The sequence below is a fragment of the Symphodus melops genome, assembly GCF_947650265.1.
Source record: "Symphodus melops genome assembly, chromosome: 6".
NCBI classification, from domain to species: domain Eukaryota; kingdom Metazoa; phylum Chordata; class Actinopteri; order Labriformes; family Labridae; genus Symphodus; species Symphodus melops.
Window position 1 is genome coordinate 5,924,653 of NC_136696.1, and position 15,949 is coordinate 5,940,601.

The 15,949-nt window shown below is 39.1% G+C and overlaps 1 protein-coding gene across 1 annotated transcript in view; it reads left to right on the forward strand.

The window, feature by feature from the left end:
• The window catches only part of hydin (HYDIN axonemal central pair apparatus protein), a 78,412-nt gene that overhangs the window by 8,012 nt on the left and 54,451 nt on the right, over window positions 1-15,949 (forward strand). Inside the window, exons 8-16 of the mRNA XM_079345818.1 lie at window positions 6,440-6,641; window positions 6,989-7,196; window positions 7,941-8,040; window positions 10,439-10,557; window positions 11,303-11,526; window positions 11,694-11,761; window positions 11,914-12,128; window positions 13,325-13,425; window positions 14,669-14,804. Coding sequence (XP_079201944.1) covers window positions 6,440-6,641; window positions 6,989-7,196; window positions 7,941-8,040; window positions 10,439-10,557; window positions 11,303-11,526; window positions 11,694-11,761; window positions 11,914-12,128; window positions 13,325-13,425; window positions 14,669-14,804 — 1,373 coding nt within the window. The remainder of the gene's footprint in view (window positions 1-6,439; window positions 6,642-6,988; window positions 7,197-7,940; window positions 8,041-10,438; window positions 10,558-11,302; window positions 11,527-11,693; window positions 11,762-11,913; window positions 12,129-13,324; window positions 13,426-14,668; window positions 14,805-15,949) is intronic.

Below are 15,949 nucleotides of genomic sequence, written 5' to 3' on the forward strand. Positions count from 1 at the left end.
TGAGAAGTTACTAATGAGGTACTTTGGGGCTTGTGTGGGTATCTGTCTGTTTGTGTCGGCTTCTGGCCATGAAGTAAAAGGTGACATAAGTAATAGTAATAAGAGAAGAATCTATAACATCCTCAGGGACCTGCAAAGTGAATATGGTGGGGAGGAAGGTGATGAGGGCTGTGGGGTATAGAATTTACTGCTTAGTGAAGCTCTCTCTGAGGACCTGTTATCTCTCCTCTCATTTCCTTTCCTCTCCTCTCCTCTCCTTTCCTCTCCTCTCCTCTCCTCTCCTCTCCTTTCCTCTCCTCTCCTCTCCTCTCCTCTTGTCTTGATTTCATGATTAATCTTTGTAAAACTGAAGATGTTGCTTAATCATTTCAGAAGAGAATAAGGTTATATCATATTACAAATAAGAATGACACAACACATTTGTGTAAACTGGTCTAAATATTTTTCTGCTAACCCTGGGTGATTGGGACAACTCATACAATCTTTGATTCAGCCTACTATATGCATATTTTGTCATACATTTCCTTTAATTGAGTATAAATAATGCCTGAAATCAAACTTGAACTGACACATATTGAGGTTAGGCTCGGTCACTGTAGTGATTAAAAATTGACAAGCAGGACTTTTCTATGAAGAAAACAAATGCGCCCTTTATGCTGTGAAAGATTGAATTATGTTGTAAGACAACAGATGAATTACGTGACTAACTGCTTTCTTTCTATGTTGGTTCATTAGTTGGGACTTTTCACCACTTAATGCAGTCAACTAATCATGTTTTTATAATCATTAACATTCGATTTAACAATCTGCAACATTAAAACCTTTATTTACATTGATTGTGCCAGCCTTCCAAAATGTTTTTTGTCTCCTCATTAGTGATCATCTAGTAAAGAGGGAGTGGAGGGCTCTCCCCACACTGAGGCTGAACACACAAGGGTCACATGTTTTAAGGTTCGCCTTGGTTGCATGCTCAATTAGCCAGACTCCTTAACATGAAAGGCGTGAGGACAAAGCTTTTGACTTTTCCTGACTACTCACAAGGGGAACAATTAGGGGAAAGAAGAAAACAGTACTGCACTGGAAGAGATGATTTACCGTAAGGGAAGATTAGGTTGTGATTCTTTCTTTCTTAATTTAGCACATCTCTTTTCTAAACAACCTATTGGAATATAGGATACATTTGTAACTTTCTTTAGCTGTGTATTATCAACTAAAGCTTGTCAAACATTTAATGTGAGCTTTATGTTCATGTTCTATGAGTACTCCCAGCTAAACATTGGTCGCTGAAAATAGCAACAGCAAACGTGGCAGGCTAGAGTTGATTAACCATGAGGAGGCTTCAATCAAAAACAAATCAGCTTTAGTCTTTACCTAAGCTTGGCACATCAAAGTCGCCTTTAGAGCTAATTTCAGCTACACAGCTCCCTAAAAGTTATCTCAGTAGAAAAATCCCATGATGCTAAACAATTATAGTAGAACAGCTGTGTAGAATACAGAGAAGGGACTTGAGTTCACTCTTGTTAGATATGTATCACGTATGGGTGGATTTTCCACAGCTCACTACACCCTTTTTTTTTTTTTTTTACTTTGAAGCACTGCGTACGTTTGGGTGTGTACGTGATGGGAAATTCAGTGGCATGCTGACACGACATTTATTCTGTTATCAGTAGTGGTCCTGAAACTCTCCCACAGGAAAGTCACCTTGTGAAAAAGTGCCCGTGTATGATTTGTAGATAAGAGCTGAGCTGTTTTGTTTTTAGATTCATATTCATCAATTTTGGCGTTATCATTTAATTATTGTGATGCTATTTCCCGGCAGAGAGTGACAGATAAAATACTTATTTGTAGGTTTTTAATGATGATTGCTTTGATTAAAAAGGATCTGCAGGAAACATCTATTTGAGTATGGGTTTTGTTTTCCAGTTTTTGTGCACTTGAAAATGGTTTATGACCTTTAACAACAGGTACTGTGTGGCTACATAAACAGGCAGGTCTGCTGAAGGAATTGCAAAGAGAGGTATTCAGCAGCATTAAGCTTTTATAATGGGAGGAACAGCAAAGGTCCAGAACACCACTTACAGCCCATCAAGAGACTATCATTTTTAATTTAGCACCGTTCCCTGACTCCCTCGTGCTCATGTATGTTTCAGATCAGTATTCTGAAAAGGCTTAACTCCTTACTGAGGGGTCATTTGAGATTTCTGCAAATGCTGTCTGTGCATGTGTACTGCATGTCATGTAGGTCCAAAGATAGACACATATTTTATCTTTATTTTGCATTGTCACTGCCAGTGTAGCTTTGAAAAACATAGTTTGCTTGTTCTGTCTTTAAAGAGACTTCTTGCTCCTCCAGTAATCCCCCTTCATCCAACCCCCTCCTCTGTCACTGCTGCTGCTGGTTTAAATGAAAAGACGGACAGCTCTTAGGCAGCGCTGAGGCATCTGCTTTGACAGGGCAAGAGCACCGAGGGGACTTCAGCAGAGCAGCCTTTTAGAAAAGCAGCGCACCATGCACACAAACATCAAGCTGCTGCACACAAACAGACATACACACACACACAATCAAAATCAGAGTACAAGCACACCCTCTCTCACACAAACACTGCAGAGCGCTGTTTGTGCTGTAATCAAAGTTAGCTGAGGGGGTTGAGAAGTTCCCTCGATGTGTACATAGAGGAATTATGGGAAAAGAAAGCCAGCCAGGAAAGATGGGTTGGTGGCCAGCGATGATGAAAGCTTAGCAATAAGCTGCAGCTCTCCCTGCCTGTCAACTGCTGTCATAGCATCCGGATGCTGGGAGATAATTGCTTTTCTTTCTGTATACCACTATTCTTCTTTCTCTCTCCTTCATTTCCTTCTATCACTCATCCTCCATATTTTCTTTTCTTCTTTATCTGTCTGAATCTCACAGCTTCCTTCTCTTTCAAGCAGTGAAAGCGAAGATCTGGCTTTCCTGTGGAACTGTGCCTGGCTCTTCATGTATGTCTTCTTTCTGCCTTTGGGCCCATGATGGCCATCGATAGTTGCCTGTGTGTAGCCTGTAGTGGTTTTATGAACGGCTTTGGTAAAGATTTAACGAGTTATCATACTTCTCTGTCTTATTGGTTGTTTCCATCAACTGGAACTGGGCTTTATTGTTGTTGTTGATGCCTCTTGAAGCTACATACAGTAAGTCATACTGTGAGAGTTTAACTGCCACTGAGGCTTTCAAGCTTTTCAAGAATGAGGTGTCTCATGTCCCAATTAATCACTTCTGTTCACTTGTGTTCCAGTCAAGGCAGAGATGGATGAAGAGTTCTCTTAAACAGTTTGCATTAAACAAGGCTTAAACCTAATGAGAGACCTTAAGGAAAGTCAAAACATGTACTTCATGTGGTGGCTTTATTACAAATGATTTGTATTATTGTCACTCAGTTATTATTTGGAATAGATATTTGTCGTGTTCTCATGGTTGTGTTGAGAAGGTGTTCTTGTCCTGTGGTTTTGGTCAGAGATGTACGACAAAGTCCTACACAGCCAGACTGTCTTTATTCTGAGCTCGCTTCAAGAAACCCCAAAAACTAGTCAGACACAATGAGTATCTCAAAGGTGCTTTGTAAAGGCAGACTTTCTTTATAAGTCGCTGAGTGATTGCTCAGTGTCACGTCTGCAATGCTCAGGAATTGTCACCTCTCCAGAGACCAGTGCCAAATTCAATTCTTGGACATTAGCAGGACTTGAATATGAAATTTCTGGTTCCCTACAGACATACAGTAGCTACTGCTCATATTTACAAATAACATTTTGGTGGCAAATAGAAAGTACTGTGATAAAGTGATAAAACTTTTATATTTTAATAAAACTGCCCTGTCATTCTAAAAGGGATTTATCATTTGGGTTCTTAAGAGTCATTCTAGAGACTGCGTCATAATCAGAGAATGTCGAGTATTAGCCCCTGACTCCTGGTCACTTTTTTTTTTTTGTGTTCATGCATTTGTTTATGTGGATCATGTTCAAGACTTTAATTTTTAATAACTACTTAACCTGCATGCAGGCTACAGATAGACTTTTCTTAAAGTAATTACAAAAGACAAATAATAAAATGACAGGAACAATATTCCATTTGTGTCAGCAAATTGGCATTATGATATTAGGATCAGCATTGATAGGAACTTTGCTATCAGCTTATGTGTCAGCCAAATTGTAACTCGTTATTGCTTCCTAGTAATGCCAGTGATATGGTTACAGTTGGGTTGGAACGCTTGAATCTTAATATAGTTAGCCCACAACAGAGCGATGACAAGTTTATTTTTTAAATGTTAAATTTGCGCTCTGTTTGTCTTGTCACAATAATGAATAAACACATTTATTAGAAATCCTTTTAAAAAAGGTTCATTCTAAAAATGCTGTTCTGTCAAACGCTCAATTCAAAAGCGAATGTGGAATAACTCAAATAAACACAAAAACTATCAAATTATTTTTCAAGTCGTGTGTGTGATTTCACATTTACAAAAGATCAGACATAAAACATGTTATTCCTAAAAACAAACAAAGTAAGTTGTCGTTTGTTGTCATCTTGATCCCTTTGTTAGGTGCATCAGCTGGAAGCTGAAATAAAAAGATAATTTTTCACATCACAAATGAGACAGCATTTTGCCACCATGCTATTTGACGTTAAAAGATGACTATAGCGAAGGCTGTTGTGTTTTAAACATAAAATATAAATTGAATGGAAATGTAATTTATCTCAGTGACTTAAACTGAAAACAGCAGATGAAAAAAGAGTGGTACTTGATACAGAAACAGCATGGGGAAACAAAATTGTCAGTTAAAAATAATGGCTCCTCTCAATGATTGTTTTGGCAAGAGACAAGCTTTGAAAAGCACTACAATCACAGCAGAGTAAAAAACCCATTGCAGGAATTGAGATGCACTTCTTTCAAAAGACAATCTCTCTCCCCCATCCACTTCACTTTGATCGTTTTCATTTGGGTGATTATTAGTGACCCAGGTGTTAGTGTTTTCCTTCACGGTAGGTTGGGGAATTTGATCAAACAGATGATAAAGTACTGAATCACAGGGAGACGAGAACCCTGTCGAGTTAGGATCAAACTCTTTAGACCTCCTATACTCTGTCGAGAAGAGCTGAGACGGGCACTTGTCTTTCCAAATGTATCCAATGCAATCTACAATCTGAGTATGAGCAGTGTGTTTCTCCAGGCTCGAGCATCAGTCCATCTGATTTGAATTTAAACAAAATTAGTATTTACATGAGCCCTTGTTCATGGTGGTTTTATTCAAAAACATGTTTGCATCGTTATCCTGCTGCTTGCTATTGTTGCTCTTTCTCTCAATGCTGGAGTGGTTCACTCTGTGACGCTGCCACACACAGACACTCATGAGATGTTCTAATAAGTATTAAGTTCTTCTGGTGTTTGATTTAAAACTTTACTTGGAGAAGTTGAGCCATACGATCATTTTTGGGAAATCATTTCTAAACTACTGCCTAATAGTTTAAACCTTTCATATTGAATTTGCCCTGACATATTCCATGTTCCTTTAATTTAGAGAGACTTTGGCAGCATAGTAAAGTTAGTTGTTGTCAATGCCAGATTTCGAGGATATTTTGAGCACCATTTTAATCTCTCTGCGAGGCTCCTTTTGATCTCGATCCAGCCTTTCAAAGCTAAACTTTGCAGTGTGTCCTTGACTCCTCTGTGAGTTTCTCCTCTGCCCACATTAAGCTCTTAGACTCCCAGAGGAGCAGCAGTGGCCAATCAGCGGGTAGAATTTTGTTGTGCTGGGCAGACAGTATATCAGTGTGCAAGTGTCTCTCCCCTATGCAACTGTATCTTCAGGGCAATGATGTGATTAAGAATCAGCTTCATGTAAGCACGCTAAAGAGCTGTAGAAAGGAATCTATAAGAGTCTTTATTGCATGTGTACTTATACAAACATGATGCACAGAGAAAGGGAACACTATCATGAAGACAGTCCATATATAGACAGTCCATATATGGACTGCCCATATGTGGAGCTGTTTTGGAGAGGATCAGAAAACAGAGGCTGTAAAAGCTTTTTTCACTCATCAGTTATTGTGCAACCTCCTGGTCACAAGCTGCACCCTCAACCACCAAGCCTCTGAAGAGGATTCCCAACAGAGCAATTGAAATCTTAGACAGGAAGCCGATAATGTCACGTCATTGACATGTTTTCAATAAAAGTTCTCTGTCAAGTTTTGATATGGTTTTTTAGATTTGCTTAAAATCCTCCTTGGATGTTTCAACCATTGGGCTCCTCAGGTGCTCTGTGAGCTTGTGGTTTTCAGAGCTCAAACTGCAACCATTCTGGACTAATTTTAAACTCAAACGAAAATGTTTCCTTAAGAGTCTTGTGCTCATGTATGATATTGCTCTTCCTTTTTATTTTGTTTTATTTTATGTGTGTGTCTTCTGCCCAGGTGAAGATGTTTACATTGGCTTGTATGGGGCTTGTGAGGAGGTGAACATCCAGTTTGACTCTGACTTTGTCCTGTTGCGAAAGACGTACGTTTCCCTGGCAAGCGTACACACAGTGTCCCTCATCAACAACAGTGATATACCTCTCAAATACTGTTGGACAACATGGGCCAGCCTGCAAGAGGAGGCTCTGAGCTTATTGAGGTTTGTGAAAATATTATTTTACACAGACATGAATTGGTTTAATGTACATTAGGTCAACTCTATCCTGACTGTGAATGTGTATGATACCTATAACATTAGGGAACACAAACATTGCTCGAATGAGGTTTTGAGTGCCTGCTCTTCAAGGTGTGTTGCATGTAAAATAACCTGCTCTTTTTTTTCCTTTACTCCATCATGTTTGCCAGAAATAGCTCAGGTGCCAATCACTTTCTATTCACTCAGCAACTCTTTGTTCTTCCCTGTTCCTTTTCTCTCTCTGTCCTTTCTCATTTTCTCTATTTCTTTTTTTCACTATTCACCTTCCCTCCCTTCATTATTTTCTCTAGGGACAGCTCAATGCTGAAGCAGAAGGAGGAGGAGGAGGAGGAGGAGGAGGAGGAGGAGACAGAGCGATTACTTTATCAGTGTGAGTCCGATCCGACAGCAATCCATCGCCTCCCGCTGCTGTCCAGAGCTTTGCAGGAACTGAGGAGCCAGGCTGTTAAGGACCATCTCCTTGCCCTCTCACACAGCTGCATAACTGTGGAACCAGCGGTTTGTCTTTTTCTGTGGCTGCGTAACATCCTCTACTTCTGACCCAATCTCATGTGCCAATTCTTGTTGGACATCCTATTCCTAGGTGTATCTAGTTTGTCTCCTTGTTAGGAGTTGATCGTCTGTAGGATGTGTCTGATTAATTGAATACCACAGTAATGCAAAATGCCAATTCAGTAGCTCACTAAGGGCACTTGAGAAAATTAGGTGTTCAATACAGGCTCTAAATGACACAAGGGTTCAGAGACTAGGCACTTTTCTGCCCAGGGACACTCAGGTAGCCTGACCTGTCCTGACATCCCCTTTTCTTTTTTCTCTTTAGTGTCTCCTCTGTTTAGTTCACCCATGTTCTCTTGCTAGAGGGAGAAAGGAGGCAGACATAAAAAAAAAAAGAATAGGAGGGCAAAAGAGGGAAAGTGCTGGAGAGAGAGAGAGTAAACAGTCTGTAGGCCAGTCACAACACAAACTTTAGGAAAGTTTGAGAGAGAAATGGCCTTCTGAGCTCATATTCTCCCTTACAGCCACCAACAAACACGAACCCATCTAAAGTCACAAAGAGTTCTTGGTGGTTGTATGAGAAATTTACTGGTTAGCTCCTACATTGTTTTCTACAAACTATGAATGTAGTTCATTCACAAAATAAAGTCCTCAAATGTGTCTTTTACAACTGTGTGAGCTAGTTTACTGCTTTTTGTCTCGTTAGTAAAATAATTATGTTTGTCTTCTTGTCTTCACATGGCTCAGGAGGGGGAAATTTGGCCCAACATGACAGCACAGTTCAACATTATCTTCAAGCCAGAGGAGGCCAAAGTGTACCAACAAACCATATATTGTGATGTTGCAGGTCAGTGTCTAGGAAATACAACTCTTGCCATTCGCGCGGGGAGATGTTTTGAGTATGGGGGGAGGGGGCGGCAAACTGAATCGCAAGTGTCACGTAACTATTGTGTTTTAAGCACAGCCAGCAAACAGCTCAATAGCAACGAAGATCTTTGCAACAGGCTATAGCAACAGAACTTGCGACCACTCACCATGTTAATCGCAATGCTCAAAACAAGCGTCATAAGACAGAGTCATAAGCAATAATCATAGGAAAGAGACGATATCAGTAAAAACAACACTAATCGTAACACAGTCATAAAACATAATAATAAAACAATAAAAATAGATGGAGTGGGAGGATAAAAACAGAGGATCATAGGAAGGCTAGCCTCTAAAGGTGCATTTTAAGAAGTGACTTACCGGTAAATGAGAAAACAGTCTTTGCCATCCTAATCTGCACTGGGAGGTTGTTCCAGAGTCTGGGGGCCCGTGTGGCAAACACTCTGTCACCTTTGTTTTTTAACCTCGATCTTGGAACCACCCAGAGCGCAGCATTTGAGGACCTCAAAGCCTGTGACGGTACATGAGGAATTAAAAGGTTAGAAATATAACTTGGGGCCAAACCGTTCTGAACTTTATGAACAACCATAAAGATATAAATTACATATAAGCATAAGTATGTGAAAACTTGGTTGTAAACTTAGATCTGATTCTGAGATTTTGATTAAATGTGGAAAAAAATAGATTAATGTAAAAATCAAGATTCTGATTTCCTGAGAGTTTAAATAGATTCTTAACTTCCTAAAATGTTTTTTTTTTTTTTTTTTGCGGGGCTAATCAGTTACTCCCTGCTCAGCATAGCTTAGTACTTTAATGTTGGTAAACATTACATATGTTCAACAGCTATGTGTTTTAATCATTTTTGCATGATAATATTAGCTTTTAGCTTGAGCTGAAGTTTAATTATAACTTCCTGGTTTAACTGGTTGGTATAGCAGGTGTTGATGTACAGCAGCTACAACAGATCCTGATGCTGTTTGCAGTATGTCATCCACAACTCTCTCCCCAACTTATACCATCTCTGTATAAATGTCATTGCGAATAAAGGCCAAATAGAGGTCAAAGAAACCTACTTTTTCTTTTTGAAATTATGATAAAGCAATGTTTTAAAGAACGAAACATATTTAACAAGTTTGAAGTAGAATTTCGTGTCTCGGTCAAACAAACACTTTATACTGTAGCTGTGAACCCATTTCAACTGAATCAAGACAGTAAATAAGAAAGAGTCAAATTGGGCAGGATATTTTAAACAGTTCGTAAATCTACAGTACACATATATTCAAAGTTATCTTTCAGTTTCAGAATATATTTGGTAATGAGTGTGGGATTTTGAATCAGCTATGAATAAATGTGAAGAGTCCTTCTGTTAAAGCTAGTTTAATGTGACAAACAGCACAAGATAAAACTGGTTTCTTGCCTCAAAACAAAACTCTTTATCTTGTTTATCTTTAAACATCTTAGATTTGGTTGTCAAACCAAAAACCAGTATACTGCTGCTGTAAAAATGGATAGCCTTAGCATCTCATTAAATATTGTCCTTCTATCTGTAGGTTAATCAAGACAAAGGGGAGTCAGCAAGACTGGGTAGAAAACCATGAAAATCTGTTCATAAACAATCCCTCTTTTTTGTTTCCTGTCTCCTTCAGCCTATAATATCCACATTAAAAGCTCAAACTGTTGAAGAACCCTTAAACATGCCTTAATGTTTTAACCACTGACAACTTATTGCTACTTGATCTCATTTTCATATTAGACAATGCCATCATGAAGCTCTAATGTATTCCTCACATCCTGTTGGTGAAATGTTGTTTGGAAATTTGCATGTGGCCTCCATGTGTGTTTTGTGAGCCGGAGGCCAGATTTACATTAATTTTCATGTTTTCTAAGGCAGGTAATGACTTGACCATTTTAGGTCAATGACAGCAGCACTGCAGACGGCTGTACTCCAAATTCACACTTTGCAAAAAGACTCACAAGCAACTTACTAAGCAAAACTGAAGGGAAGACCTTGCATGCCCTTTCATGGTTTCACGTACCGAGACATCTATCGGGGCTGCAACAAAACAAATCTTAAGAAAGTGTTGTATTTGTTTTTTGATACTGTCATTTTAACTAGACACATAAAAACAACTTTTCTAATTCAAATAAATGAAAGAACAATTTTCAATAACTTAAAAAATCAAATTTAGGGTTTGTTTTTGGAATCATGTGTTATCAGCATGTGTTACGTGTTACTGCTTGTACATCAGTTTTGTATTACTTCATGCCGTAGTTTTTATTTTACTGACTGCTCAGTTTTGCTTCAGTAACTTTATTAAGAAGTGTTTCCTTTGTCTGTCAATCCGTCTGTCTGCACACAGGCCGTGAGTCTCGTCTACCTTTCAATATAAAGGGTGAGGGCTTGGGACCTAAACTTCAACTCAACTATGACCTCATGGACATGAAAAACGTATTCATTGGTGACAAAGACAATTATGAGGTAAGATTGGTTCAGCCAAAGTTAACTGTTATGTTCTGAAAACGACCAGCCTGGACATGCTGGTTAAAGTTTCTGAATGGATTGAACTGGATACTCCTTCACTTTTATAGTTAGTTTTTTAATTTTTTTTTAACAAGCAGACAAATGCCCACAGGGACAACTTGGGTTTACACATAGTTGAGTATGATTAAGCAACATGCTACTCACACATATAGGACCAAAATACACACAACCCATGGAGAGATTTCAGAGTGGGGCTGCAAGTGGGGAACGAGCCAGGGCTCCCACTTGGGAGCTTGGTGCCTTGCATGTGACCTGGTCTTAAACCAGTGAACCTATGGTTCCCAAGCCAAATCATTACAGACTGAGCGACTGCCACCCAAAGAATACACGTCGAAGTTTGAAAAAACTGAATGAAAAGAAGCCACTTGTTCCCAGTGCTTTTAAAAGATAATGTAGTCGGTGGGATACATAAACATTTCCTCTCTTTTCTAAACCTCCTGATACTGATGGTGTATTACTGCCTTATAATTGTTAGGCGTGAGACTATTTAAATATTCTAAGAAAAAAACAAGTTCACCATTTTAATTTCCAAAATAAAACCATTAAACAGCTTAAACAGTGTTTTTTTGGGTTGTCATTAATGTGTCCATTGTTTTGAATTCAAGTCACAATATTTAATCACTGATAGTGGTCTTATACAATAAAAAGAGTGTTTAATCAGTGGATGTATCTCTTTTTATAGGTGCTGGTGTCTAACACAGGACTGACTGATGCACCTTTCCATTTCTTGAGTTCCGACACCACTTTTGGATGCTGTTTCTCCTTCAGCCCCGAGGAAGGTGTTGTTCCCTCTGGGGCCAGCCAGATTGTGATGGTGACCTTCCACAGTCGAGTCTTGGGAACTTTTTCTGAAGACTTGCTGCTAGCTGTCACAGGACAGCCTCAGCCACTTACCTTGACCTTCAGGTGAAGTTAGGGCATACATCTGACTCAAATTGTAATGGAGCTTTCAGCTTTTACAAACCGAATAGTCAGGATTTCTCACCTTCCACTTTGCTCACAATACTTTCGAAATAATCCTTGAAATTGCTGTTTCTTTTTCTCATTGTTTCTGTCTTTGTCTTCACTTTCAGGGGTTGTGTCATCGGTCCAACATTCCATTTCAACATTTCAGAGTTCAGTTTTGGAGATGTAGCCTTTGGTGAGTAAAAACTGACTTGTTGTTATGCACCTTAGAGAATCTGAATACTCCTACTGCCTTTGAAGCCTTCTCTTAAAATGTTCCTTTGTTCTTATTTTTTAACCTGTTATTCATCTTGATCCTCTTTTCCTCCACCTGTTCATTCTATTCAGGTTTCCCACAAACATTGAGTTGTACCCTCCTCAATACTTCCTTTGTGCCCATGACCTTTGCCCTGCGTGTCCCCGAAGATGGATCAGGGTTTCACAGCGTGACTTGTTCCAATTGGCAGGGCAGCAACACTAGAGACCTGCGTGCAAATCCTGTGGAGTTTACCATCAGCCCTGCAGCAGGGTCTGTGCGTGCTATGTCAGATGCCACCATTAAGGTACAGTTAAAGAACACATGGACACATAGTTTAGCTTTCTTAATTTAGCTTTAAGAAAAAACGAGCTAAAAGAAAACATTAGGGTAAATAGAATCAGAATCAGTTTTATTGGCCATGTGTGTTAATATTTTGCTATATTGAAACAAATCTCAGCGCAATACTTCTCTAAAGGCAAGACACTTTGTTTTAGCACTTCTTTTAAACACCACGCGTTGCTCTATCTGCAGCGCACTGTTTGAGTCTGTAGTGTAACAACTCAAAATTAATTATCCGAGTAGACTGAAAGCTATGTTGTGAATTGATCAATACGACTACAGTACATCCCGCATTAAGGTTATTTTAAGCAACAAAGGTTTAAAGATTATTGGCTGACACTGTCCTAGGATTGTGCCATTATGCAAAAAAAGCATAAAAAACAATTTACTTTGTTGACAAACTTTTGTTCATCTTTTTGGTTTTCTAATTTAATTTTTGATCATTGTTTGAAAATGGAAGAAGGCCCAAAGATATCAGCTTTCAGTGTGCCAGGGAACTCTGAATGACAAGTGATGCAGACTGCAGGCATACTGTGAGTGTGCCGCTGGTATCCTCTGATACAGAAAGGCCCTAAAATAATTTTAATCAAGTTCTTAACATAGTTTTGTGGATATGAGCTCACACTTCATACAACCATACCAGCAGCTAACTTGGGATCCCTTGAGTTGGTAGTCGGTCAACTCTACCGAAGGTCGGAGAGTTCGAGCCCCAGCTCCTGCAACAAAACATGTCTGATATGGCCTTGAGCAAGAAACTTAACCCCAAGTTGCTCCGGGTGGTTTGTTGGCATCGTATCAATATTTACTAAGGAGATTACCGTAGTTAATACTGATAGGCACTTTACAAAGCGACCTTTGCCATCAGTGTGTGAATGAGTGGTTTTGATCTGCGCTGTAAAAGTCTAGAAAGACTAGAAAAGCACTATATATATGCTGAAATCCATTTAGCATTAACGCTGTGTAATTCTAGCCACAACAATGTGTGTATTATTCTCTCAGATTGTAAAATTTGGTTATTTGTTGGTTTAGATGTATTTGTTGTATTTGTTCCAGACAAACAGCTGATGAGTGTACTGCACAAGTCTTTTGCCAAAATAGTGCTTAAAGAAAGTGGTTTAAAAGTCATTACATCACATTGTTTACATGTGTTTTTTGTGACAGTTGACCCTGTGCTCCAACACAATCAAGATATACAAGCTGGCACTCGTGGTTGATGTTGAGGGTGTCGGTGAGGAGATAATGACTCTGCCTATTAATGCCAGGTGAGAAACATTTACTTATGTCAACATACGCTCACTTTTTAATGTGAAAATGTACTAAAACACTTTTTTACAAAAGTACTTTTTAAAGAATGTGAATGTTACAGTTAATCGAAAACAAATAGGAGGACCCACATGCAGATAAGAACATTTATTTATTTCACAAAAAGTCCATAAAAACAAAAACTTACTTTCCACTAGCAACAAAAATTCACAAAAAGAAAAAAAACCTCAGGGAGACACAAAGAGAAAAGCAGCTAACACAGAACCACAGGTAGGTACAGTAGACGAATGACGTGACAAGAGGGAAGGAACTCTCACACACTCACACAGGTTCGACTAATGACGTAGGTAAAGACAATCAGGCCAATCAAAATAGAGGGAAACCAAACAAAGGGAGGAAGTAATACAAGCCAGGAAACATTGGAGACGAGAACTACAAAATAAAACAGGAAGCAAGTAAAAACTAAACTCGGAAAAAATATTTACTTGGAATACAAGCCAGACCAGGATATACAGTAAAATAACCAAATGAGACAGGAAAAGACAATTGGGCAACAAAACAAGAAATGAAAACCATAATATAACATTTGTTAAACAAAAGTTCATTTGTTTCTTTCAAGAAACTTTACAACTACATTTTGTGTACTTAACTTGCAGCCAGTTTAACTCTTTACCAGCAATTCAAGTCTTGTTTATGTCTGTAAAAACTTGGAATAAGATAGGGGCCATAAATAAATAACTTTCCTTTTGTTTAACTAAGGGGACACCAGTTAGAAATAAGTGATCCATTTAAAAGTATGCTTTGATGGAGGGTCTGTTACAGCTGTGACATAAGGTGCCTTTTTTTTTTTTACAAAATTAGCTTTCTCCCTTTGAGGTGTCTCTTCTTTGGCAGTAACGGCTGCTGTTCAAACTGCTGTCGCTGATGCTTGACAAGCTGTGAAAGTGGTCCATAGAACTTCTATACAGGTGTCGACAAATCAGTAGAGTATGTGTTAAATATTCAGGACCCAATTTGCATAATAATACGTTGGAACGTCACCTGCACCATCACTCAGACTGGGGCAATGGTATCTGACTTCCTCACGGCAATCACAGTCATTGTAAATTTATGAATCGGTTTTAATTAATAGGCTGCAGGTTTGTCATGAAGCAATGCAATTACTGTTGTGATTCATAAATGAGCCTCAGATCCTCTCTTCCCTGTCTGTCTGTCACTCCCTCTATTTCTCGGTGTTTTCAGATGTGTTGTACCTGATATCCTCGTGGAGACTCCCATGTTGGACTTCCAAAGGTGTTTTCTTGATCAACTCTATGAACTGCAAGTGCGACTGACCAACACCAGCTCTCTGCCTGCGGGCTATGGCGTGCTTGACCAGGTTGAGTCGATTATTGCAATGAATGATTTCTTCTGTTCTGCAGATACTGTAAGTGGCAGGTCGCTCATAGAAAGGTGATATAAACAAGCAGAAAAGCTGTCAAGGCTAACGGGCATGCATTACTGACATACATAATTTAAACAAATGGCTAATTTCCAGATCAGTGCTTTAACATGTTTGTGGTAGAGGTGAGGGAAATGACTGTGATATAATTAATAGAAGGAAAAGCTAAACATTTTGGTTTCGCAAAAGTCTTCATCAAGCACTTGAAAAACTGACTCTTGGACAGCCTTGAACACAAACACACACACACACACACACACACACACACAAGGCCTAAACAGAGAAATGATAAATGTGTAGTATAGAATTGGCCAAAACTGCCTATCATTTACTACCAGCATCTCTAAAGATAATTAAGTAGCATGTTTAATTAATTGCTGTCTGTTTTGTATCGTATTTGACAGACAAATCATTCGGAAATATTGATTTGAATACTATAAGAAAAGATGCTTAAGTCATTTTTAGGCTTTTAGTACACTTGGAAAGTGTTACGTTTGTACAGAGGCGAGTAATATTTGGACCCAGGCACACGACTCAGAGACAGGTTTACAGAAACAAACAGTGTTCTTTAATGTTCAGTACAGAACAGTGAGTAACAGTGGAGGTGAATGTCTTGTGGTCCAAATAAGAAAACACACACGTGAAGGGAGTGTGGGTTTCTTGAAGGGCAGGCAGGCAGGCAGCAGGTGGTTCCAGTTGTCACACTGATGACGCAGGGGAAGAAAAAACACCAGGGGTTACGAACAGGAACCATCAACAAATAAGCTTAGTCTAACAACAGATGTTAGCCAAGATACTAGTTACCGCTTGAGTAGACAATAATCCGGCAGGGAGTGGTTGACGAGACCAGGTATATATACACAGGAGGTTGATGAGAAGATGACGATCAGCTGGCTGCCAAACCCCCGCTGATTGCAAACAGACACACATGGGGTGAGAAACAGGACGAGCAAGACAGACAGGGAAAACAGACAACACACAAGTGGGAGGGCACTATACAGAACAGAATCATAACAGGAAAGTGTCTATAGGCACCATTCTTTACTTCTAGACAGAATTAAAAATCACGATCAATTCATCTT